This window comes from Bufo bufo, chromosome 9, assembly GCF_905171765.1.
Source record: "Bufo bufo chromosome 9, aBufBuf1.1, whole genome shotgun sequence".
NCBI classification, from domain to species: Eukaryota; Metazoa; Chordata; class Amphibia; order Anura; family Bufonidae; genus Bufo; species Bufo bufo.
This window is the reverse complement of record NC_053397.1, coordinates 2,143,595-2,169,999: the sequence shown is the minus strand read 5'-3', so window position 1 is coordinate 2,169,999 and position 26,405 is coordinate 2,143,595. Positions and strand designations below refer to the sequence as shown.

The following is a 26,405-nucleotide window of genomic DNA, read 5'->3' as shown; positions in this document are numbered from 1 at the left end:
TGGAGGAGTATTGCACCCAATTCAGACGGTGGTGTGTCCCCTCTGGATGGAATGAACCAGCCCTGAAGAGTCAGTTTAGGTCTGGTCTGTCTGATATTTTAAAAGATCTATTAGTCAGTTATCAAGTTCCAGAGACCTTAGAGGAGATGATGACCCTAGTTGTCCGACTTGACCGACGAGTTAGAGAGAGACGACAAGAACGACAGTTCTGTTCTCAGATGGTGGTCCAGCCAGAGGCCTTTTCCAGGGACAACACTGAGGTCTCCACTGAGGATCCCATGCAGGTTGGCATGACCCAGGGTAATCTTCGTCGCAGATGCGGAGAGTGCTTCTACTGTGGAGATCCTGGCCATTGGATCAACAATGTCCTAAGAGGGTCCTCTCTGACAAGTCTCCTAAGGCAAGACAACCTAAAGACCAGGTACACCCTGATTTTTCTAAATATAAGCTTTTGGTACCCATAACAATTTCTCTGGGGGTAAATAAGTGGCCGGGTAAGGCCTTTATTGATTCCGGTTCAGCGGCCAGCTTTATTGACTTAGAATTTGCTAGTAAATTGGGTATTCCAATGTTTGCTTTACCTACACCTATCCATGTCATGGCTATTGATGCTACTCCCCTGATTGGTGGTACGGTGAGGTCATGTACCTCTGAAATTTCTCTGACCGTGGGTGTGTGCCACTCTGAGAGATGTTCTCTTTTTGTCTTGGAGAACCTACCAGTTGAGGTGGTACTAGGGTTGCCTTGGCTCCGTTTACATAACCCCACAATTGATTGTTTCAAATGAGAGTTGGTGAAATGGGGACCTAAGTGTGAATCATGCTTGTCCGTGGTCCAGGCTGGGGTTTCAGTAAGGTCTAATACATTACCTTCAGTTATTAAAGAATATTCTGATGTATTCTCATCCCTTATTCCAGAGGTTCTACCCCCCCATAGACCTTATGATTGCGCCATAGAGCTAATAGAGGGTGCCGAATTTCCTAAAGGGCGAATTTATAATCTTTCAGGGCCCGAACGCAAGGCTATGTAAGATTATATTAAGGAGAGCCTTGCTAATGGGCATATTAGACCTTCAGTCTCTCCTATGGGAGCAGGGTTTTTCTTTGTTAAAAAGAAGGATGGGGGTCTTAGGCCTTGTATTGATTACCGGAGACTAAATAAGATCACTGTCCAAAATAGATACTCTCTCCCATTGATTCCGGATTTATTTAACCAGGTTCTGGGGGCAACCTGGTTTTCCAAGATTGACCTGAAAGGGGCATACAATCTAATCCGAATCAAGGAGGGAGACGAATGGAAGACAGCGTTCAATACTCCGATAGGACACTTTGAATATCAGGTGATGCCTTTTGGACTCAGCAATGCCCCAGCTGTGTTCCAAAACTTAATGAACGATATTCTTAGAGAGTTCTTAGGTAAATTTATTATTGTCTATCTTGACGACATTTTGATATTCTCTCCTGATTTCGAATCTCATGTGTCTCATGTCAAACAAGTATTAGAGGTGTTGAGGGAGAACCAGCTATCCGCTAAGCAAAAGAAATGTGTCTTTGGTGTACAGGAGATACTGTTTCTAGGGCATGTTTTGACTCCTCACGCCTTTAAGATGGATCCTGGTAAGGTTTTAGCAATTAAGGAATGGGTAAGGCCTTCATCCTTAAAGGCTTTACAACGGTTTCTGGGTTTCGCTAATTACTATCGTAAATTTATCATGAAGTTTTCTGTAATTGCTAAGCCATTGACCGACCTTACTAAGAAAGGGGCGGATTTGGAGAATTGGTCTACCAAGGCCATTTCTTCATTTGAAACATTAAAAAAGGCATTTAGTAGCGCTCCCATTCTGATCCAGCCTGATCAGGAGAGACCCTTTATTGTGGAGGTAGATGCGTCCGAGGACGGCGCAGGAGCAGTTCTTTCACAGGGTCCTGCTAGCCTCACTAACCTGAGACCGTGTGCCTTCTTCTCCAGGAAATTCTCTCCCACGGAGAGAAACTACGACATTGGGAATAGGGAGCTGCTGGCTATTAAATGGGCATTTGAGGAGTGGAGGCATTTTTTGGAGGGGGCAAGGCATCGAGTAACTGTTGTCACTGATCATAAAAACCTAATGTTTCTCGAGTCGGCTAAGAGGTTGAATCCCCGACAAGCACGATGGGCTCTGTTTTTTACCCGTTTTGATTTCTCCATTACGTTCAGGCCGGGAAGTAAAAATGTGAAAGCAGACGCATTATCCTGGAGCTTCCATGCCTTTCAACCCACAGAGACACCGCCTGAATCCATCCTACCAGCAAACATCTTCTTAGCAGCTCTAACCCAGGATATCTCGGCTCGCATTAAGGCTGAACAACATCTGGCACCGGCATCCACCCCAACAGATTTGTTTGTTCCCGTACAATTTCGTCTCCAGCTGTTGGGTGAGTGTCACGATTCTGCCTTTTGTGGACATCCGGGTATTGAGGGCACTAAGGATCTGGTTTCTAGATCTTATTGGTGGCCCACTCTAACCAGGGATGTCAAGTCCTACGTGTCAGCCTGTGAGGTTTGTGCCAGGTCTAAGACACCTAGGACTCGCCCTGCTGGTAACCTACGACCCCTACCCATTCCCAGTAGACCCTGGTCCCATATCTTGATGGACTTTATAACTGACCTACCGCTGGCGGAGGGTAAGACTGTGGTTTGGGTAGTGGTCGATAGGTTTAGCAAGATGGTTCATTTCATTCCCCTGTCTAAACTTCCGAATGCTAAAACCCTGGCGTCTATTTTTGTGAGAGAGATTGTTCGTTTACATGGCATCCCGGAAAACATTGTTTCTGACAGGGGTGTGCAGTTTGTGTCCAAATTCTGGAGGGCCTTCTGTCAAAGATGTAAAATTTCATTGTCTTTTTCTTCCGCCTACCATCCTGAGAGTAATGGGCAGACTGAACGCCTTAATCAGTCTGTGGAACAATTCTTGAGGTTGTATGTTGCTGATGACCAGCAATTATGTGTCAAATTCCTTCCGTTGGCTGAATTTGCTCTGAATAACCGTGTCAATTCTTCTGCTGGGGTCTCCCCTTTCTTTTGTAACTATGGTTTTCATCCCCGTTTTCATTCTGGGTCGTCCATCTCCTCCTCATCTAACCCTGAAGCGGATAAACTCTCCTCCGAACTGTGCACAGTTTGGGCCCGGGTTCAATCGAACCTAGAAAAGGCTCAAAGTTCTCAAAAACTCAAGGCCGATAGGAGACGTTCAAGGGGGGTGAACTTTCAGGTTGGGGATAAAGTATGGTTGTCCTCCAAGAATCTATCTCTCAAGGTAACTTCTAAAAAATTTGCTCCTCGTTTTATTGGACCATATAAGATCACGGAAGTGATTAACCCGGTATCTTTTAGGTTGGAGCTGCCCGAGTCATTCCACATTCATAATGTGTTCCATAAATCTCTGCTTAAAAAATATTTTGAACAGATAGTACCATCAAAAGCCTCGCCTCCGCCGGTTCTTGTTAATGATGCTGTCGAGTATGTGGTGTCTAAAATAGTGGATGTCAGGAAGGTGCCTAATGCCTTGCAGTACCTGATTCACTGGAAGGGGTATGGACCTGAAGAGAGATCTTGGGTACCTGCTAGGGAGGTTCATGCTCCTAGACTTGTTCGTAAATTTCATTTAGAACACCCTGAAAAGCCATCGCCTGAAGTCTTGGGTCCGGTGGCCCCTCGTAAAAGGGGGGGTACTGTCATGGGGTTCCGAAGGTGCACTCGGTCCCCCATTTCCCGCAGACCTGTTGCTTAGCTTTGGGAATGAGGATTTGTGCTTTGCGGCTTTGCTGGCTGGGTGGCTCCCTGCTCCTAGTCTGCCTTGAGCGCCGAGCTGATCACTCGGTGCTCGACTGATTGGCCTGTCGGTCATGTGACGCTGGCCACGTCACATGACCCTCACTCCCCACTATAAATACAGGCAGCCTGCTGGCCACAGGTTGCTGAATACTTACCTGATCCTGTTCCCTGACGATCCTCTGCCTGCTCCTCCTGTACTGCGCATCCATCCTGGTATTGTGACCTCGGCTCCCATCTGACTACTTCGCTACTCTCCTGGTATTTGACCCCGGCTTCTCCTGACCAATTTTTGCTTAATCCGTTGTACTGCGTAGCTCTCTTGGTTCTGACCCGGTCCGTTCATGTTCCGTATTTTGTCTTGTCTGTCTTCCCTGCACATATCCTAAGTTAGGGACTGTCGTCCAGTTGTCCCCTGTCATCAGGACTCGTGAGGCAAGTAGGCAGGGCCAGGGGTGAGGGTGGAGCGCAGTGGTCACTTCCCTTCCCCCTGTGTGTGTGTGGACGTGACCGTTACAGAAACGCTTGCATCAAGCATGCCGAAACGAATTTTGGAAGTGATAAACAATAACGGCAGAGCTACTCATTACTGAGTTCATGTTTGGAAGTTGGACTTTGGGGGGGTTTCGTTTTTTTTTGAAGGTGTGGTCCTCAACTTTTGATCAGCTGAAAAACAGCCGGTTTCAGTTTTTTCGTTGTTTTCATTAAATTGAATGCTCAAAAAATGTTTTGTCTCCCTCCCATTTCTTCTTGTTGCATGTAGAAGCTCTACTTGGAGCCTTGTTAAGATCCAGCCATGCTAAATGGGATTTTTTGTCATTTTTCAAGTGGTCTTAAACTTTTGATCAGGACTGGTATTACTGGGATGACTGGAGACAAGGCCAGGCTGTTACTGACTGCAGTCTCTGCACAGGTGTCAGGTTCATTAACTCCTTATCTGGATCAGGATTTAACCCCATTTGTGCTGGGTCCTGCTGACTTGGACTCTTCTGTCCACTACTTGGCCCCATTAACCCCTCAGTGACCACATTGCTGTCTCCCGCAGGCTCTATAGGTGCAGCGGCCATGATTCTCACAGCTTTACCTTGTATTACAATGCTGTGCAGCTCCTCATAGTCCAGGTCCTTCCTGCTGATGGTGTCCTTTCTCTTGGCCGCCTGCAGACTGGTCTCCCTCCTGGATTTTGGGACATTAGCACCTCGGCTCTGTGTCTCTCATGGCAGTCGGCTCCCAGATACGGTTATCTGAACGCTCACTTTTCATCCGTCTCTCTCTCTGCAGAGTCCGTCTCTCTCTCTCTCTCTGCAGAACCCGTCTCTCTCTCTCTCTCTGCAGAGTCCGTCTCTCTCTGCAGAGTCTGTCTCTCTCTCTCTGCAGAGTCCGTCTCTCTCTCTCTTTGCAGAGTCCGTCTCTCTCTCTCTTTGCAGAGTCCGTCTCTCTCTCTCTTTGCAGAGTCCGTCTCTCTCTCTCTCTTTGCAGAGTCCGTCTCTCTCTCTGCAGAGTCCATATCTCTCTCTCTGCAGAACCCGTCTCTCTCTCTCTTTGCAGAGTCCGTCTCTCTCTCTCTTTGCAGAGTCCGTCTCTCTCTCTCTTTGCAGAGTCCGTCTCTCTCTCTCTGCAGAGTCCATATCTCTCTCTCTGCAGAGTCCGTCTCTCTCTCTCTCTGCAGAACCCGTCTCTCTCTCTCTGCAGAGTCTGTCTCTCTCTCTCTTTGCAGAGTCCGTCTCTCTCTCTCTTTGCAGAGTCCGTCTCTCTCTCTTTCAGGGTTCCCTCTCTATACCGGGCCCCCTCTCTATCCCAGGCCTCCCTCTCCATCTTGGAGCCTCTCTTTCTGCTTCTCCCTTTCAGGGCCCCCTCTCCATCTTGGAGCCTCTCTTTCTGGTTCTCTCTTTCAGAGTTCCCTCTCTATCCCGGGCCCCCCTCTCTAATCTGTGCTCCCCTCTCTATCACCAGACTTACAGAAACAACCTTCCTCAGTGTCATGACGTAGGCCCAGCTCCAGACCCGGGGCTCGCCTGGAGGCATCAGCCCAGCTCCAGACCCGGGGCTCGCCTGGAGGCATCAGCCCAGCTCCAGACCCGGGGCTCGCCTGGAGGCATCAGCCCAGCTCCAGACCCGGGGCTCGCCTGGAGGCATCAGCCCAGCTCCAGACCCGGGGCTCGCCTGGAGGCATCAGCCCAGCTCCAGACACGGGGCTCGTCTGGAGGCATCAGCCCCGCTCCAGACACGGGGCTCGTCTGGAGGCATCAGCCCAGCTCCAGACCCGGGGCTCGCCTGGAGGCATCAGCCCAGCTCCAGACCCGGGGCTCGCCTGGAGGCATCAGCCCAGCTCCAGACCCGGGGCTCGCCTGGAGGCATCAGCCCAGCTCCAGACCCTGGGGGTCACCTGGAGGCATCAGCCCAGCTCCAGACCCAGGGCTCGCCTGGAGGCATCAGCCCAGCTCCAGACATGGGGCTCGCCTGGAGGCATCAGCCCGGCTCCAGACCCAGGGCTCGCCTGGAGGCATCAGCCCGGCTCCAGACCCAGGGCTCGCCTGGGGGCATCAGCCCGGCTCCAGACCCAGGGCTCGCCTGGAGGCATCAGCCCAGCTCCAGACCCTGGGGGTCACCTGGAGGCATCAGCCCAGCTCCAGACCCTGGGGGTCACCTGGAGGCATCAGCCCAGCTCCAGACATGGGGCTCGCCTGGAGGCATCAGCCCGGCTCCAGACCCGGGGCTCGCCTGGAGGCATCAGCCCAGCTCCAGACATGGGGCTCGCCTGGAGGCATCAGCCCGGCTCCAGACCCAGGGCTCGCCTGGAGGCATCAGCCCGGCTCCAGACCCAGGGCTCGCCTGGAGGCATCAGCCCAGCTCCCCTCTCCTCCTCCTTGGTCTGTAGCCATGACCCCTCCGCAGCACACAACTCACACCTGTCTGAGAGGTTGTCACAGCCCCGCCCCACTACTAATCCCCTCTTTGACACTGAGGGGCATTATTTATCACACTAGGAGCCCCACATTCCTGTTATGGGAGACCTCACACTCTCTCTACCCCCTCTTCTGTCACAAATACTTGGGGGCCCCTTTATCTTAATACCCTTACTATTTTCTATAAATGTGTATCCTCCGGGCCCACTTTCTTTTTATCTTGGAGACTCTGTTTCTGCTTCTCCCTTTCAGGGTTCACTCTCTATCCTGGGCCCCCTCTCCATCTTTGAGACTCTCTTTCTGGTTCTCCCTCTCTATCCCGGGCCCCCTCTCCATCTTGGAGACTCTCTTTCTGGTTCTCCCTCTCTATCCCAGGCCCCCTCTCCATCTTGAAGACTCTCTTTCTGGTTCTCCCTCTCTATCCCGGGTCCCCTCTCTAGTCTGGGCCCCCCTCTCCATCTTGGAGCCTCTGTTTCTGCTTCTCCCTTTCAGGGTTCCCTCTCTATCCCGGGCCCCCTCTCCATCTTGGAGACTCTCTTTCTGCTTCTCCCTCTCTATCCCGGGCCCCCTCTCCATCTTGGAGACTCTCTTTCTGGTTCTCCCTCTCTATCCCGGGCCCCCTCTCCATCTTGGAGACTCTCTTTCTGGTTCTCCCTTTCAGGGCCCCCTTTCTATTTTGTAGCCTCTCTTTCTGGTTCTCTCTATCACGGGCCCCCCTCTCCATCTAGAAGCCTCTCTTTCTGGTTCTCCTTTTCAGGGCCCCCTCTCTATCCCGCAGCCCCTCTATCTTGGGCCCCCTCTCTATCCCGCGGCCCCTCTATCCTGGGCCCCCTCTCTATCCCGCGGCCCCTCTATCCCGGGCCCCCTCTATCCTGGACCCCCTCTCTATCTCGTGGCCCCGCTATCCCGGGCCCCCTCTCTATCCCGCGGCCCCTCTATCCTGGGTCCCCTGTCTATCCCGCGGCCCCTCTATCCCGGGCCCCCTCTCTATCCTGCGGCCCCTCTATCCTGGGCCCCCTCTCTATCCCGGGCCCCCTCCCTATCCCACGGCCCCTCTATCCCAGGCCCCCTCTCTATCCCGGGCCCCTTCTCTATCCCGCGGCCCCTCTATCCATCCCGTGGCCCCCTCTATATCTCGCGGCCCCGCTATCCCGGGCCCCCTCTCTATCCCGCGGCCCCTCTATCCTGGGTCCCTTCTCTATCCCGCGGCCCCTCTATCCTGGGTCCCCTGTCTATCTCGCGGCCCCTCTATCCTGGGCCCCCTCTCTATCCCGCGGCCCCTCTATCCCGGGCCCCCTCTCTATCCCGCGGCCCCTCTATCCCGGACCCCCTCTCTATCCCGTGGCCCCTCTATCCCGGGCCCCCTCTCTATCCCGTGGCCCCTCTATCCCAGACCCCCTCTCTATCCCGTGGCCCCTCTATCCTAGGCCCCCTCTCTATCCCGCGGCCCCTCTATCCCGGACCCCCTCTCTCTTTTCCAGAGTTTCTTTTACTCTCCGTCTCCGGGGCCCATGTCTATTTATCCTGTCCCTCTCTTCATATCCGGGCCCTCTCTATCGGAGCCCTTTCTCTGTCTCTCTCTATTTTGCCCTCCATTGTGTCCCCTATCTCTGGGACCTTTCTCAGGCTCCCTCTATCTGGTGGCCCCTCTCTGTCTCATTCTCAGGGCCCATTTATCCGTTTCCCTCTATCCCGGGCCCCCTCTCTATCCCACGGCCTCTCTATCCTGGGTCCCCTCTCTATCCCGCGGCCCCTCTATCCTGGGTCCCCTGTCTATCTCGCGGCCCCTCTATCCTGGGCCCCCTCTCTATCCCGCGGCCCCTCTATCCCGGGCCCCCTCTCTATCCCGCGGCCCCTCTATCCCGGACCCCCTCTCTATCCCGTGGCCCCTCTATCCTGGGCCCCCTCTCTATCCCGCGGCCCCTCTATCCCGGACCCCCTCTCTCTTTTCCAGAGTTTCTTTTACTCTCCGTCTCCGGGGCCCATGTCTATTTATCCTGTCCCTCTCTTCATATCCGGGCCCTCTCTATCGGAGCCCTTTCTCTGTCTCTCTCTATTTTGCCCTCCATTGTGTCCCCTATCTCTGGGACCTTTCTCAGGCTCCCTCTATCTGGTGGCCCCTCTCTGTCTCATTCTCAGGGCCCATTTATCCGTTTCCCTCTATCCTGGGGCCCCTCTCCTCCGGCTCTCCCGCCTCCTCACTCCTCAGTGAGGGGGAGGCGCGCTCCCGCCGCAGACACGTGACCGCTCGTGGACGCGCAGGGCCGGGATGGCGGAGGACCGTTCCGGGCAGTGACGCTCCGTCCTCCGCTGCTCCTTCTCTCCGGTTCCCGTCGTCCGTCTCCCCGCACGTAGAGCGCGGCATGGGGAATGAGGCCAGCCTGGAGGCCGGGGAGGGCGGAGGGGGAGCCGGGCAGCCTCTCCCCAGCCCCGCGGCCGCAGCTTCAGCACCAAGCCGAGGAGGACAGCTCCCCGGGCCCAGCAGCAGCGCCGCAGCCTCCGGAACCCGGCTGGGAGACGTCAGGTGAGGAGGGGCCCCGGAGCTGTGACATGAGGGGCCCCGGAGCTCTGACATGACTGTCCTTGTGTATGAGGGGCCCCGGAGCTGTGACATGACTGTCCCTTAGTATGAGGGGCCCCAGATCTGTGACATGAGGGGCCCCAGAGCTGTGACATGAGGGGCCCCAGAGCTGTGACATGAGGGGCCCCAGAGCTGTGACATGACTGTCCCTGTGTATGAGGGGCCCCAGAGCTGTGACATGAGGGGCCCCGGAGCTGTGACATGACTGCCCCTGTGTATGAGGGGCCCCAGATCTGTGACATCACTGCCCCTGTGTATGAGGGGCCCCATATCTGTGACATGAGGGGCCCCAGAGCTGTGACATGACTGTCCCTGTGTATGAGGGGCCCCGGAGCTGTGACATGAGGGGCCCCAGAGCTGTGACATGACTGTCCCTGTGTATGAGGGGCCCCAGAGCTGTGACATCACTGTCCCTGTGTATGAGGGGCCCCATATCTGTGACATCACTGTCCCTGTGTATGAGGGGCCCCAGAGCTGTGACATGAGGGGTCCCTGTGTATGAGGGGCCCCAGATCTGTGACATGACTGTCCTGTATGAGGGGCCCCAGAGCTGTGACATGACTGTCCTTCTGTATGAGGGGCCCCAGAGCTGTGACATCACTGTCCCTGTGTATGAGGGGCCCCAGAGCTGTAACATGAGGGGCCCCAGAGCTGTGACATGACTGTCCCTGTGTATGAGGGGCCCTGGAGCTGTGACATGGGGGGCCCCAGAGCTGTGACATGACTGTCGCTGTGTATCAGGGGCCCCAGAGCTGTGACATGACTGTCCCTGTGACATCACTCAGTGTATACGTGTACACCGTGTATATATAATCACAGGGCTCAGTGTATACGTGTACACCGTGTATATATAATCACAGCTCAGTGTATACGTGTACACCGTGTATATATAATCACAGGGCTCAGTGTATACGTGTACACCGTGTATATATAATCACAGCTCAGTGTATACGTGTACACCGTGTATATATAATCACAGCTCAGTGTATACGTGTACACCGTGTATATATAATCACAGGGCTCAGTGTATACGTGTACACCGTGTATATATAATCACAGGGCTCAGTGTATACGTGTACACCGTGTATATATAATCACAGCTCAGTGTAGACGTGTACACCGTGTATATATAATCACAGCTCCGTGTATACGTGTACACCGTGTATATATAATCACAGGGCTCAGTGTATACGTGTACACCGTGTATATATAATCACAGGGCTCAGTGTATACGTGTACACCGTGTATATATAATCACAGGGCTCAGTGTATACGTGTACACCGTGTATATATAATCACAGCTCAGTGTAGACGTGTACACCGTGTATATATAATCACAGCTCCGTGTATACGTGTACACCGTGTATATATAATCACAGGGCTCAGTGTATACGTGTACACCGTGTATATATAATCACAGGGCTCAGTGTATACGTGTACACCGTGTATATATAATCACAGCTCAGTGTATACGTGTACACCGTGTATATATAATCACAGGGCTCAGTGTATACGTGTACACCGTGTATATATAATCACAGGGCTCAGTGTATACGTGTACACCGTGTATATATAATCACAGCTCAGTGTATACGTGTACACCGTGTATATATAATCACAGCTCAGTGTATACGTGTACACCGTGTATATATAATCACAGGGCTCAGTGTATACGTGTACACCGTGTATATATAATCACAGCTCAGTGTATACGTGTACACCGTGTATATATAATCACAGGGCTCAGTGTATACGTGTACACCGTGTATATATAATCACAGGGCTCAGTGTATACGTGTACACCGTGTATATATAATCACAGGGCTCAGTGTATACGTGTACACCGTGTATATATAATCACAGGGCTCAGTGTATACGTGTACACCGTGTATATATAATCACAGCTCAGTGTATACGTGTACACCGTGTATATATAATCACAGGGCTCAGTGTATACGTGTACACCGTGTATATATAATCACAGGGCTCAGTGTATACGTGTACACCGTGTATATATAATCACAGCTCAGTGTATACGTGTACACCGTGTATATATAATCACAGCTCAGTGTATACGTGTACACCGTGTATATATAATCACAGGGCTCAGTGTATACGTGTACACCGTGTATATATAATCACAGCTCAGTGTATACGTGTACACCGTGTATATATAATCACAGGGCTCAGTGTATACGTGTACACCGTGTATATATAATCACAGGGCTCAGTGTATACGTGTACACCGTGTATATATAATCACAGCTCAGTGTATACGTGTACACCGTGTATATATAATCACAGCTCAGTGTATACGTGTACACCGTGTATATATAATCACAGCTCAGTGTAGACGTGTACACCGTGTATATATAATCACAGGGCTCAGTGTATACGTGTACACCGTGTATATATAATCACAGGGCTCAGTGTATACGTGTACACCGTGTATATATAATCACAGCTCAGTGTATACGTGTACACCGTGTATATATAATCACAGCTCAGTGTATACGTGTACACCGTGTATATATAATCACAGCTCAGTGTATACGTGTACACCGTGTATATATAATCACAGGGCTCAGTGTATAGGTGTACACCGTGTATATATAATCACAGGGCTCAGTGTATACGTGTACACCGTGTATATATAATCACAGCTCAGTGTATACGTGTACACCGTGTATATATAATCACAGGGCTCAGTGTATACGTGTACACCGTGTATATATAATCACAGGGCTCAGTGTATACGTGTACACCGTGTATATATAATCACAGGGCTCAGTGTATACGTGTACACCGTGTATATATAATCACAGCTCAGTGTATACGTGTACACCGTGTATATATAATCACAGCTCAGTGTATACGTGTACACCGTGTATATATAATCACAGGGCTCAGTGTATACGTGTACACCGTGTATATATAATCACAGCTCAGTGTATACGTGTACACCGTGTATATATAATCACAGCTCAGTGTATACGTGTACACCGTGTATATATAATCACAGCTCAGTGTATACGTGTACACCGTGTATATATAATCACAGCTCAGTGTATACGTGTACACCGTGTATATATAATCACAGGGCTCAGTGTATACGTGTACACCGTGTATATATAATCACAGGGCTCAGTGTATACGTGTACACCGTGTATATATAATCACAGCTCAGTGTATACGTGTACACCGTGTATATATAATCACAGCTCAGTGTATACGTGTACACCGTGTATATATAATCACAGGGCTCAGTGTATACGTGTACACCGTGTATATATAATCACAGGGCTCAGTGTATACGTGTACACCGTGTATATATAATCACAGGGCTCAGTGTATACGTGTACACCGTGTATATATAATCACAGGGCTCAGTGTATACGTGTACACCGTGTATATATAATCACAGCTCAGTGTATACGTGTACACCGTGTATATATAATCACAGGGCTCAGTGTATACGTGTACACCGTGTATATATAATCACAGCTCAGTGTATACGTGTACACCGTGTATATATAATCACAGGGCTCAGTGTATACGTGTACACCGTGTATATATAATCACAGCTCAGTGTATACGTGTACACCGTGTATATATAATCACAGCTCAGTGTATACGTGTACACCGTGTATATATAATCACAGCTCAGTGTATACGTGTACACCGTGTATATATAATCACAGGGCTCAGTGTATACGTGTACACCGTGTATATATAATCACAGCTCAGTGTATACGTGTACACCGTGTATATATAATCACAGCTCAGTGTATACGTGTACACCGTGTATATATAATCACAGCTCAGTGTATACGTGTACACCGTGTATATATAATCACAGGGCTCAGTGTATACGTGTACACCGTGTATATATAATCACAGCTCAGTGTATACGTGTACACCGTGTATATATAATCACAGCTCAGTGTATACGTGTACACCGTGTATATATAATCACAGCTCAGTGTATACGTGTACACCGTGTATATATAATCACAGGGCTCAGTGTATACGTGTACACCGTGTATATATAATCACAGGGCTCAGTGTATACGTGTACACCGTGTATATATAATCACAGGGCTCAGTGTATACGTGTACACCGTGTATATATAATCACAGGGCTCAGTGTATACGTGTACACCGTGTATATATAATCACAGGGCTCAGTGTATACGTGTACACCGTGTATATATAATCACAGGGCTCAGTGTATACGTGTACACCGTGTATATATAATCACAGGGCTCAGTGTATACGTGTACACCGTGTATATATAATCACAGCTCAGTGTAGACGTGTACACCGTGTATATATAATCACAGGGCTCAGTGTATACGTGTACACCGTGTATATATAATCACAGGGCTCAGTGTATACGTGTACACCGTGTATATATAATCACAGGGCTCAGTGTATACGTGTACACCGTGTATATATAATCACAGGGCTCAGTGTATACGTGTACACCGTGTATATATAATCACAGGGCTCAGTGTATACGTGTACACCGTGTATATATAATCACAGGGCTCAGTGTATACGTGTACACCGTGTATATATAATCACAGGGCTCAGTGTATACGTGTACACCGTGTATATATAATCACAGCTCAGTGTATACGTGTACACCGTGTATATATAATCACAGCTCAGTGTATACGTGTACACCGTGTATATATAATCACAGGGCTCAGTGTATACGTGTACACCGTGTATATATAATCACAGGGCTCAGTGTATACGTGTACACCGTGTATATATAATCACAGCTCAGGAGCCGACAGTCTACTGCACTGACCGGGAGCCGACAGTCTACTGTACTGACCAGGAGCCGACAGTCTACTGCACTGACCGGGAGCCGACAGTCTACTGCACTGACCGGGAGCCGACAGTCTACTGCACTGACCGGGAGCCGACAGTCTACTGTACTGACCGGGAGCCGACAGTCTACTGCACTGACCGGGAGCCGACAGTCTACTGTACTGACGAGGAGCCGACAGTCTACTGCACTGACCGGGAGCCGACAGTCTACTGCACTGACCGGGAGCCGACAGTCTACTGCACTGACCGGGAGCCGACAGTCTACTGTACTGACGAGGAGCCGACAGTCTACTGCACTGACCGGGAGCCGACAGTCTACTGTACTGACGAGGAGCCGACAGTCTACTGCACTGACCGGGAGCCGACAGTCTACTGCACTGACCGGGAGCCGACAGTCTACTGCACTGACCGGGAGCCGACAGTCTACTGCACTGACCGGGAGCCGACAGTCTACTGTACTGACCGGGAGCTGACAGTCTACTGCACTGACCGGGAGCCGACAGTCTACTGCACTGACCGGGAGCCGACAGTCTACTGCACTGACCGGGAGCCGACAGTCTACTGCACTGACCGGGAGCCGACAGTCTACTGTACTGACGAGGAGCCGACAGTCTACTGCACTGACCGGGAGCCGACAGTCTACTGCACTGACCGGGAGCCGACAGTCTACTGCACTGACCGGGAGCCGACAGTCTACTGCACTGACCGGGAGCCGACAGTCTACTGTACTGACCGGGAGCTGACAGTCTACTGCACTGACCGGGAGCCGACAGTCTACTGCACTGACCGGGAGCCGACAGTCTACTGCACTGACCGGGAGCCGACAGTCTACTGTACTGACCGGGAGCCGACAGTCTACTGTACTGACCGGGAGCCGACAGTCTACTGTACTGACCGGGAGCCGACAGTCTACTGCACTGACCGGGAGCCGACAGTCTACTGTACTGACCAGGAGCCGACAGTCTACTGCACTGACCGGGAGCCGACAGTCTACTGCACTGACCGGGAGCCGACAGTCTACTGCACTGACCGGGAGCCGACAGTCTACTGCACTGAACGGGAAACAAAGTTGTTTGTTTGTTAGTTTTTTATCAAGTGACTGAATAGCAGCAGCAGAGACAAACATCGGGAGCTTTACCAGTTCAAAAATACCGCCGCCGCCGCTGCCTTCTCCGTTGTGCGGATCTTCTGCTGATGACCGGGCAGTGGGGGGGGGGGGGGGTCCAGGACGGGGCAGTTATTGTAGAATCCCACAGTGTAAAGGTTCAGCTACAATCTGAGGTCACAGGTTTTATGGCCTCAGCTGAAGGACAGCAGTTTCTCCGATGGTTTCCAGCTTCAGTCTGGAGCTATTGACCGTCCGTTCCCGTCACTGACAGCGGAACACAACACAATGGAAAGTAGAAGTATCGCCGCTCCTGTGCGTTGCGTGCCATATAGTGAAGCATATGAAAAGCTTCTTCACGGTCACTTAGCGCGTTCGTTTTGCGGTAACGTGACGCACTGCGTGCATTGGCCTTTATTCTTACAGTAGAGAAGTTCCGTATTTTTCGCAAAAGTGGGGGATAAAATAGCAGTGCGTCTTATGGGGGCGAATGCTGCGACCGTCCGGTGAATAGGCTGAGAGGGAGGAGGGGCTGGGGGCCGGCATCTGGTTCTGTAATGGCAGCGGGGCCCGGTGCAGTCACTGTATTCTACTACACCGGGCCCCGCTCACTGTAGTATACGGTAATCATATCTAACTTGTGGGTATTGTTAAAGTATTCCAATCATCTTAATCTAGCGCTGTACTACTTACTACTAACGTATTGGCATCAGGAGGCCGGGCGGGCGCTCGTAGCGTAGCTCACTAAGTCACGCGCCTGCGCCACCCACTGTATGAATGAAGCAGGCACCGGGCCCCGCTGCCATTACAGAAACAGATGCCGGCCCCCATTCACTACACAGGGACACTGTTATGGGCGGGATCTGTGGATGACACATAAGATAAGATGCTGTATATGTGTAATCCGCAGATGCCCCCACAATGATCCCCCATAACAGTGCCACCCACAGATGCCCCCACAATGATCCCCCATAACAGTGCCACCCACATATGCCCCATAACAGTGCCACCCACATATGCCCCATAACAGTGCCACCCACAGATGCCCCCATAACAGTGCCACCCACAGATGCCCCATAACAGTGCCATCCACATATGCCCCATAACAGTGCCATCCACATATGCTCCATAACAGTGCCATCCACATATGCCCCATAACAGTGCCATCCACAGATGCCCCCATAACAGTGCCACCCACAGATGCCCCCACAATGATCCCCCATAACAGTGCCACCCACATATGCCCCATAACAGTGCCACCCACATATGCCCCCATAACAGTGCCATCCACAGATGCCCCCATAACAGTGTCATCCACAGATGCCCCCATAACAGTGTCATCCACAGATGCCCCCATAACAGTACCATCCACAGATGCCCCCATAACAGTGCCATCCACAGATCCCCCATAATAGTGCCATCCACAGATCCCCCATAATAGTGCCATCCACAGATCCCCCATAACAGTGCCATCCACAGATCCCCCATAACAGTGCCATCCACAGACCACCATTAGTTCAAAAGCACACCTTTTGGTTCAAAATATTTTTTTTCTTAGGTGCGTCTTATGGGCAGGTGCGTCTTATAGGGCGAAAAAATACGGTAATTAATTATAACTTTTTGTGAATTGGGACATTTAAACTTTTTTTTTATTCCATTTAAAATCTAGTAGGAGTCGGAGTCGGTTCATTTTTTGCCGACTCCGACTACAGGTACCCAAAATTGCCTCAGACTCCTCGACTCCACAGCCCTGGATGGTGGTGTAACTAAGAGGAGCGGGTGTCACGGATGTACCGAGACCTACGGACGTCCCCGTGACAGTGAGTGGCTGGAGATCTTTGAGACTGGCAACACGTGGCTTGGTTTGACATGTTTACCTTGTGGATCAATGGGCGTCTGTTGTTTCTGGTACTGGCCTCACCTCTAACCTCCAAGTGTTGCTATTGTGGTCATTGACCTTTCCCTATGTATAGTGGTCTCTCCCACAATGCTGTGCGGTGTATAGCTTCCGTTGGACCTGTGGATAGCTGGTGTGTGGATCTCGGCTGAGTTCCTGGTGCTGCCATAGCTTCTTGGAAGTTAAGTGTTACCTTTCCCTTTGTATTTTGACTTTTCTGCATTTCTTTGTTGTTTTGTGTTAGGCCTCAGGGAGACGGAGGAGCGGGGTGGATGGTGGAGTAATTAGGAGGTACGGGGTGGATGGTGGAGTAACTAGGAGGAGCGGGGTGGATGGTGGAGTAATTAGGAGGTGCGGGGTGGATGGTGGAGTAACTAGGAGGAGCGGGGTGGATGGTGGAGTAATCAGGAGGAGCGGGGTGGATGGTGGAGTAATCAGGAGGAGCGGGGTGGATGGTGGAGTAACTAGGAGGAGCGGGGTGGATGGTGGAGTAACTAGGAGGAGCGGGGTGGATGGTGGAGTAACTAGGAGGAGCGGGGTGGATGGTGGAGTAATTAGAAGGAGCGGGGTGGATGGTGGAGTAACTAGGAGGAGCGGGGTGGATGGTGGAGTAATTAGAAGGAGCGGGGTGGATGGTGGAGTAACTAGGAGGAGCGGGGTGGATGGTGGAGTAATTAGGAGGAGCGGGGTGGATGGTGGAGTAACTAGGAGGAGCGGGGTGGATGGTGGTGTAATAAGGTGAAGCAGGGTGGATGGTGGAGTAACTAGGAGGAGCAGAATGGATATTGGAGTAATTAGGAGGAGCGGGTTGGATTGTAGAGTAATTAGGAGCAAGGTGGATAGTGAAGTAATTAGATTAAGTGGTGGAGCTGGTGATGGAGGAGCGGGATGGATGGTGGAGTAAGTAGGAGTAGCGTGGTAGATAGTCATTAATGGAGTAATAGAGTGGAGATATAATGGAGTAATTAGAGTGAGTGGTGGAGCCAGTAGTGGAGGAGCGGGGTGGGTGGTGGAGTAATTTGGAGGAGCAGGTGGAGTAATTAGGAGCAGCGGTGTGGATGATGGAGTAATTAGGAGGAGCGGTGTGGATGATGGAGTAATTAGAGTGAGTGGTGGAGCCAGTAGTGGAGTTGCGGGGTGGGTGGTGGAGTAATTTGGAGGAGCAGGTGGAGTAATTAGGAGGAGCGGAGTGGTGGAGCGGGTTGGATGGTGGAATAATGAGGAGAAGTGGGGTGACTGGTGGAGTAATTAGGAGGAGCGGTGTGGATGATGGAGTAATTAGAGTAAGTGGTGGAGCTGGCAGTGGAGGAGCGGGTTGGATGGTGGAGTAATGAGGAGGAGTGGGGTGACTGGTGGAGTAATTAGGAGGAGCGGTGTGGATGAAGGAGTAATTAGAGTGAGTGGTGGAGCTGGTAGTGGAGGAGCGAGTTGGATGGTGGAGTAATGAGGAGGAGCGGTGTGGATGATGGAGTAATTAGGAGGAGCGGTGTGGATGATGGAGTAATTAGAGTAAGTGGTGGAGCTGGTAGTGGAGGAGCGGGTTGGATGGTGGAGTAATGAGGAGGAGTGGGGTGACTGGTGGAGTAATTAGGAGGAGCGGTGTGGATGATGGAGTAATTAGAGTAAGTGGTGGAGCTGGCAGTGGAGGAGCGGGTTGGATGGTGGAGTAATGAGGAGGAGTGGGGTGACTGGTGGAGTAATTAGGAGGAGCGGTGTGGATGATGGAGTAATTAGAGTAAGTGGTGGAGCTGGTAGTGGAGGAGCGGGTTGGATGGTGGAGTAATGAGGAGGAGTGGGGTGACTGGTGGAGTAATTAGGAGGAGCGGTGTGGATGATGGAGTAATTAGAGTAAGTGGTGGAGCTGGCAGTGGAGGAGCGGGTTGGATGGTGGAGTAATGAGGAGGAGTGGGGTGACTGGTGGAGTAATTAGGAGGAGCGGTGTGGATGATGGAGTAATTAGAGTGAGTGGTGGAGCTGGTAGTGGAGGAGCGGGTTGGATGGTGGAGTAATGAGGAGGAGTGGGGTGACTGGTGGAGTAATTAGGAGGAGCGGTGTGGATGATGGAGTAATCAGGAGGAGCGGTGTGGATGATGGAGTAATCAGGAGGAGCGGTGTGGATGATGGAGTAATGAGGAGGAGTGGGGTGACTGGTGGAGTAATTAGGAGGAGCGGTGTGAATGATGGAGTAATCAGGAGGAGCGGTGTGGATGATGGAGTAATCAGGAGGAGCGGTGTGGATGATGGAGTAATTAGAGTGAGTGGTGGAGCTGGTAGTGGAGGAGCGGGTTGGATGGTGGAGTAATGAGGAGGAGTGGGGTGACTGGTGGAGTAATTAGGAGGAGCGGTGTGGATGATGGAGTAATCAGGAGGAGCGGTGTGGATGATGGAGTAATCAGGAGGAGCGGTGTGGATGATGGAGTAATGAGGAGGAGTGGGGTGACTGGTGGAGTAATTAGGAGGAGCGGTGTGAATGATGGAGTAATCAGGAGGAGCGGTGTGGATGATGGAGTAATCAGGAGGAGCGGTGTGGATGATGGAGTAATGAGGAGGAGTGGGGTGACTGGTGGAGTAATTAGGAGGAGCGGTGTGAATGGTGGAGTAATCAGGAGGAGCGGTGTGGATGATGGAGTAATCAGGAGGAGCGGTGTGGATGATGGAGTAATCAGGAGGAGCGGTGTGGATGATGGAGTGATTAGAGTGAGTGGTGGAGCTGGCAGTGGAGGAGGATCTGGAGCGCGGGGGACTCTGGCGTCCTCAGTGTGTGACGCTTTTCCTCCACTCTCTCCGTGTCAGGACAGGGTCATGTCAGGACGCAGCGTGATGAGCAGGACATGTGAGTGCGGGAGGTTAATCGTGGCTCAGAATGTGACTGGGCAGAGAGGAGATGGCGGCACTGGCGTTACATGATCGTCCCGTTAACCCTTTGCTTATTTGATGGCTGGTGCAGCTGGCGGGATTCTGCACATGTCAGCTCCTTCTGTGTCCGACTGCTCCTCAGGTTCTGCAGGTGGGAGGAGGAGTTGGAGGAGTAGTCGGGTTGTCTTCTAGTGGAGCTGGTCCATGTCATGGAGAAGTGGGTGACACCTCTGCTCTGGTTGAGGATCATTTGTCTTCTGTATCTGGAGGTCGTTGTGATTGCAGAGCTCTGTTCACACCATGTTTTTGTATCCTATTGAAATGTCTTTTCCCATTATGACTGGACACACATGATACTGCGGCAATATTTTGGTAAGTGTTGTCTTTAAATCTGCCCAGTCTCTGCCCATACAGCGGTGTCCTCCTCCAGCAGTCCAGCACCGAGCCACCCTCGTGCAGTGTGGACAGATTGACATGCCTAGACCGGGCGCCTTTGTGTTGTCAGCAAAGAGGAGAGCGTGAGGCGAGGAGCGAGGTGCGAGGTGCGAGGTGCGCTCCCTGTCCAGGGTCTGCCACAATTCTCAATGAGGCAAGCACGTGATCCTAGTTGACAGTGGCTCTTGATCCAGGATCCACATGGGATCCATCGAGGATTGACTTGTTCTGATCATCCCTATAGCTGGTCTAGATGCAGATACCCCAGACTGTAGGTGGGCCACTGCAGCAGTGTCCCCCTGAGCTGCAGGGGTGTCGCTACAATGTGTGCACTCGTCTTCAGATTAGGTGTATTGAGCAGTTCTCCGGCCTCCTGTCTGGTGGTGACTGACCAGGGTTCTTGGGTCCAGCGATGGCCCCGGGAGATGGATCTGCATTGTGAGGGTGAGAGGAGCGCTCCATGCCCGCCTCTTGTTAATGGCGGCTGTCAGGCATAGCAGAGCCGATTTCATTGCTGGTCGCTCTCCGCTGTGAATTATCCGCATGTACGACAGGACTGTGATCAGCAGCCAAAGCTGCTCCTCAAAGCTGATTACACTCCCGAGGCCATCATCAGCAATATGTGAACAATGATGGCAGGAGAGTAGGGGGTAGGGAGGTGGAGTCCTCAGGCTGGGGGTCAGCTTTCAGGGCTGGAGTCCCAATTACATCTGCTCCAGTAATGGGGACTGGGCGGTGAAGGAACCGAAGTATAACTGGGCCACTGGTCAGTGGATGTGACTTACATAGGAGAGGCTTAGGATGCTCTCCTTCTTTCCTGGAGGTTGCTGAGATGATGCTCATCTTCTGTCCTCGTTGGCACTGAGAGAATGTGCTCCCACTATCCTAGGCAAAGCGGAAAGATGCACATCCACGGTCCTGTAGAGAGGTGTGAAGCTATGCACATCCACGGTCCTGTAGAGAGGTGTGAAGCTATGCACATCCACTGTCATGGAGAGAGGTGTGAAGCTGTGCACACCCACTGTCCTGTAGAGAGGTGTGAAGCTATGCACATCCACTGTCCTGTAGAGAGGTGTGAAGCTATACACATCCACTGTCCTGTAGAGAGGTGTGAAGCTGTGCACACCCACTGTCCTGTAGAGAGGTGTGAAGCTATGCACATCCACTGTCATGGAGAGAGGTGTGAAGCTATGCACATCCACTGTCCTGTAGAGAGGTGTGAAGCTATGCACATCCACGGTCCTGTAGAGAGGTGTGAAGCTATGCACATCCACTGTCCTGTAGAGAGGTGTGAAGCTGTACACATCCACTGTCCTGTAGAGAGGTGTGAAGCTATGCACATCCACTGTCCTGTAGAGAGCTGTGAAGCTATACACATCCACTGTCCTGTAGAGAGGTGTGAAGCTGTGCACATCCACGGTCCTGTAGAGAGCTGTGAAGCTATACACATCCACTGTCCTGTAGAGAGGTGTGAAGCTATGCACACCCACTGTCCTGTAGAGAGCTGTGAAGCTGTACACACCCACGGTCCTGTAGAGAGGCGTGAAGCTATGCACACCCACTGTCCTGTAGAGAGGCGTGAAGCTATGCACACCCACTGTCCTGTAGAGAGGTGTGAAGCTATGCACACCCACTGTCCTGTAGAGAGCTGTGAAGCTATGCACATCCACTGTCCTGTAGAGAGGTGTGAAGCTATGCACACCCACTGTCCTGTAGAGAGGTGTGAAGCTATGCACATCCACTGTCCTGTAGAGAGCTGTGAAGCTATGCACATCCACTGTCATGGAGAGAGGTGTGAAGCTATGCACATCCACTGTCCTGTAGAGAGGTGTGAAGCTATGCACACCCACTGTCCTGTAGAGAGGTGTGAAGCTATGCACATCCACTGTCCTGGAGAGAGGTGTGAAGCTATGCACATCCACTGTCATGGAGAGAGGTGTGAAGCTATGCACATCCACGGTCCTGTAGAGAGGTGTGAAGCTATGCACATCCACGGTCCTGTAGAGAGGTGTGAAGCTATGCACATCCACGGTCCTGTAGAGAGGTGTGAAGCTATGCACATCCACTGTCCTGTAGAGAGGTGTGAAGCTATGCACATCCACTGTCCTGTAGAGAGCTGTGAAGCTATACACATCCACTGTCCTGTAGAGAGGTGTGAAGCTGTGCACATCCACGGTCCTGTAGAGAGCTGTGAAGCTATACACATCCACTGTCCTGTAGAGAGGTGTGAAGCTATGCACACCCACTGTCCTGTAGAGAGCTGTGAAGCTGTACACACCCACGGTCCTGTAGAGAGGCGTGAAGCTATGCACACCCACTGTCCTGTAGAGAGGCGTGAAGCTATGCACACCCACTGTCCTGTAGAGAGCTGTGAAGCTATGCACATCCACTGTCCTGTAGAGAGGTGTGAAGCTATGCACACCCACTGTCCTGTAGAGAGGTGTGAAGCTATGCACATCCACTGTCCTGTAGAGAGGTGTGAAGCTATGCACATCCACTGTCATGGAGAGAGGTGTGAAGCTGTGCACACCCACTGTCCTGTAGAGAGGTGTGAAGCTATGCACATCCACGGTCCTGTAGAGAGGTGTGAAGCTATACACATCCACTGTCCTGTAGAGAGGTGTGAAGCTATGCACATCCACTGTCCTGTAGAGAGGTGTGAAGCTGTGCACATCCACTGTCCTGTAGAGAGGTGTGAAGCTATGCACACCCACGGTCCTGTAGAGAGGTGTGAAGCTGTACACATCCACGGTCCTGTAGAGAGGTGTGAAGCTATGCACATCCACTGTCATGGAGAGAGGTGTGAAGCTGTGCACACCCACTGTCCTGTAGAGAGGTGTGAAGCTATGCACATCCACGGTCCTGTAGAGAGGTGTGAAGCTGTGCACATCCACTGTCCTGTAGAGAGCTGTGAAGCTATACACATCCACTGTCCTGTAGAGAGGTGTGAAGCTATGCACATCCACTGTCCTGTAGAGAGGTGTGAAGCTATGCACATCCACGGTCCTGTAGAGAGGTGTGAAGCTATGCACATCCACGGTCCTGTAGAGAGGTGTGAAGCTATGCACATCCACGGTCCTGTAGAGAGGTGTGAAGCTATGCACATCCACTGTCCTGTAGAGAGCTGTGAAGCTATGCACATCCACTGTCCTGTAGAGAGGTGTGAAGCTGTACACATCCACTGTCCTGTAGAGAGGTGTGAAGCTATGCACATCCACTGTCCTGTAGAGAGGTGTGAAGCTATGCACATCCACTGTCCTGTAGAGAGGTGTGAAGCTATGCACATCCACTGTCCTGTAGAGAGGTGTGAAGCTATGCACATCCACTGTCCTGTAGAGAGCTGTGACGCTATGCACATCCACTGTCCTGTAGAGAGGTGTGAAGCTATACACATCCACTGTCCTGTAGAGAGCTGTGAAGCTGTACACATCCACTGTCCTGTAGAGAGGTGTGAAGCTATGCACATCCACTGTCCTGTAGAGAGGTGTGAAGCTATGCACATCCACTGTCCTGTAGAGAGGTGTGAAGCTATGCACATCCACTGTCCTGTAGAGAGCTTTGAATATATTTACATCCACTGTCATGGAGAGAGCTAGGAAGATGTGCATCCACTGTCCTGGAGGGAGTTGAGAATGTGCACTTCCACGGACCAGGAGGGAGTTGAGAATGTGGACTTCCACGGACCAGGAGGGAGTTGAGAATGTGCACTTCCACGGACCAGGAGGGAGTTGAGAATGTGCACATCCACGGACCAGGAGGGAGTTGAGAATGTGCACTTCCACGAACCAGGAGGGAGTTGAGAAGATGCACTTCCACGGACCAGGAGGGAGTTGAGAATACGTACATCCACGGTCTTGGTGGATACACCCGCTGGTACATCCGCTGTTACAACCAGTAGTTGTGAACCCTATGTGCCACGTGTCCTACCTCCTCTAAGGGCATTGTCTAAGTGAACCCCTTGTTCTTCACAGTACCCCTGATGGTGGGAATAGACTTTCCCAAGAGGGAACACCAGGTCGCTTCCTCTTGAGAAGGATTGGCACACATGGCAGCTGGTCCAGACGGACCAGGAGGTACCATAGGTACAGACGTAGTCAGCAAGCCAAGTCGTAACCAGGAGAAACAGTGCAGGACCGAAGGATGAGGTAGAGGCGAAGACAAAGAAGCAATAGGTCAGGGCAGGTGGTACAGGTACAGGTCAGGCAATCCGGGTCAGCAACAGGAGAATCAAGGCAAGCAGGCAGGGATCAGACGGGTAGCGGAGTACAGAAACACAAGCAGAAATATCAGCAACTTTTGCAGGACACAAGGACCTTGACGCTCAAGCACCTGGGAAGGAGGCTAAGCCACTTATATATGTGCAGGAGCGATAGGATTGGTCAGCGAGGCCACATGATCTAACCCATAAATCACAGGAAATGACGCGTGCCAGCCCTTAGGGAAGTGCTACAGGAAACAAGCAGCAAACATGCTGTGGTCAAGGCTGGAGGGCTGGAAGGAAACCATGGAGTGAATTCCAGGGCATACAATGCCAGCAAAGACAGAGTCCAGGACTGCAGCGGTGAATGCCAACACCTGCAGCAGATCACCGCTGAACACAGAGCCTGGGACCGTGGCGGTAAGCAGGGGAACATTGGCGGACAGCCTCCGCTGTACCACTTGGATAGAGTTGAGAATATGCACATCCACTGTTCTGGAGAGAGTTGAGAATATGCACATCCACTGTTCTGGAGAGAGTTGAGAATATGCACATCCACTGACCAGGAGAGAGTTGAGAATATGCACATCCACTGTTCTGGAGAGAGTTGAGAATATGCACTTCCACTGACCAGGAGGGAGTTGAGAATATGCACTTCCACTAACCAGGAGGGAGTTGATAATAAGCACTCCCAATGTCCTAGAGAGAGTTAAGAAGGTGCACATCTATTGTCTGGGAGGGAGCTGAGAAGGTGCACATCCATTGTCTGGGAGGAAGCTGAGAAGGTGCACATCCATCGTCTGTGAGGGAGCTGATAAGGTGTACATTGTTCTGGAGGGAGCTGAGAAGGTGCACATCCATTGTCTGGGAGGGAGCTGAGAAGGTGCACATCCATCTGGGAGGGAGCTGATAAGGTGCACATCCATTGTCTGGGAGAAAGCTGAGAAGGTGCACATCGATCGTCTGGGAGGGAGCTGAGAAGGTGTACATTGTTCTGGAGGGAGCTGAGAAGGTGCACATCCATCGTCTGGGAGGGAGCTGAGAAGGTGTACATTGTTCTGGAGGGAGCTGAGAAGGTGCACATCCATCGTCTGGGAGGGAGCTGATAAGGTGCACATCCATTGTCTGGGAGGGAGCTGAGAAGGTGTACATTGTTCTGGAGGGAGCTGAGAAGGTGCACATCCATCGTCTGGGAGGGAGCTGAGAAGGTGTACATTGTTCTGGAGGGAGCTGAGAAGGTGCACATCCATCGTCTGGGAGGGAGCTGAGAAGGTGTACATTGTTCTGGAGGGAGCTGAGAAGGTGTACATTGTTCTGGAGGGAGCTGAGAAGGTGTACATTGTTCTGGAGGGAGCTGAGAAGGTGCACATCCATTGTCTGGGAGGGAGCTGATAAGGTGTACATTGTTCTGGAGGGAGCTGAGAAGGTGCACATCCATTGTCTGGGAGGGAGCTGAGAAGGTGCACATTGTTCTGGAGGGAGCTGAGAAGGTGCACATCCATTGTCTGGGAGGGAGCTGAGAAGGTGTACATTGTTCTGGAGGGAGCTGAGAAGGTGTACATTGTTCTGGAGGGAGCTGAGAAGGTGCACATCTATTGTCTTGGAGGGAGCTGAGAAGGTGCACATTGTTCTGGAGAGAGCTGAGAAGGTGCACATTGTTCTGGAGGGAGCTGAGAAGGTACACATCCATTGTCTGGGAGGGAGCTGAGAAGGTGCACATCCATCGTCTGGGAGGGAGCTGAGAAGGTGCACATCCATCGTCTGGGAGGGAGCTG

At 51.7% G+C, this 26,405-nt stretch overlaps 1 protein-coding gene across 1 annotated transcript in view; it reads left to right on the top strand.

The window, feature by feature from the left end:
- Positions 1–8,986: 8,986 nt before the first annotated feature.
- The window catches only part of BSN (bassoon presynaptic cytomatrix protein), a 196,166-nt gene continuing 178,747 nt past the window's right edge, over positions 8,987–26,405 (top strand). Inside the window, exon 1 of the mRNA XM_040408639.1 lies at positions 8,987–9,240. Coding sequence (XP_040264573.1) covers positions 9,080–9,240 — 161 coding nt within the window. The 5' untranslated portion in view covers positions 8,987–9,079. The remainder of the gene's footprint in view (positions 9,241–26,405) is intronic.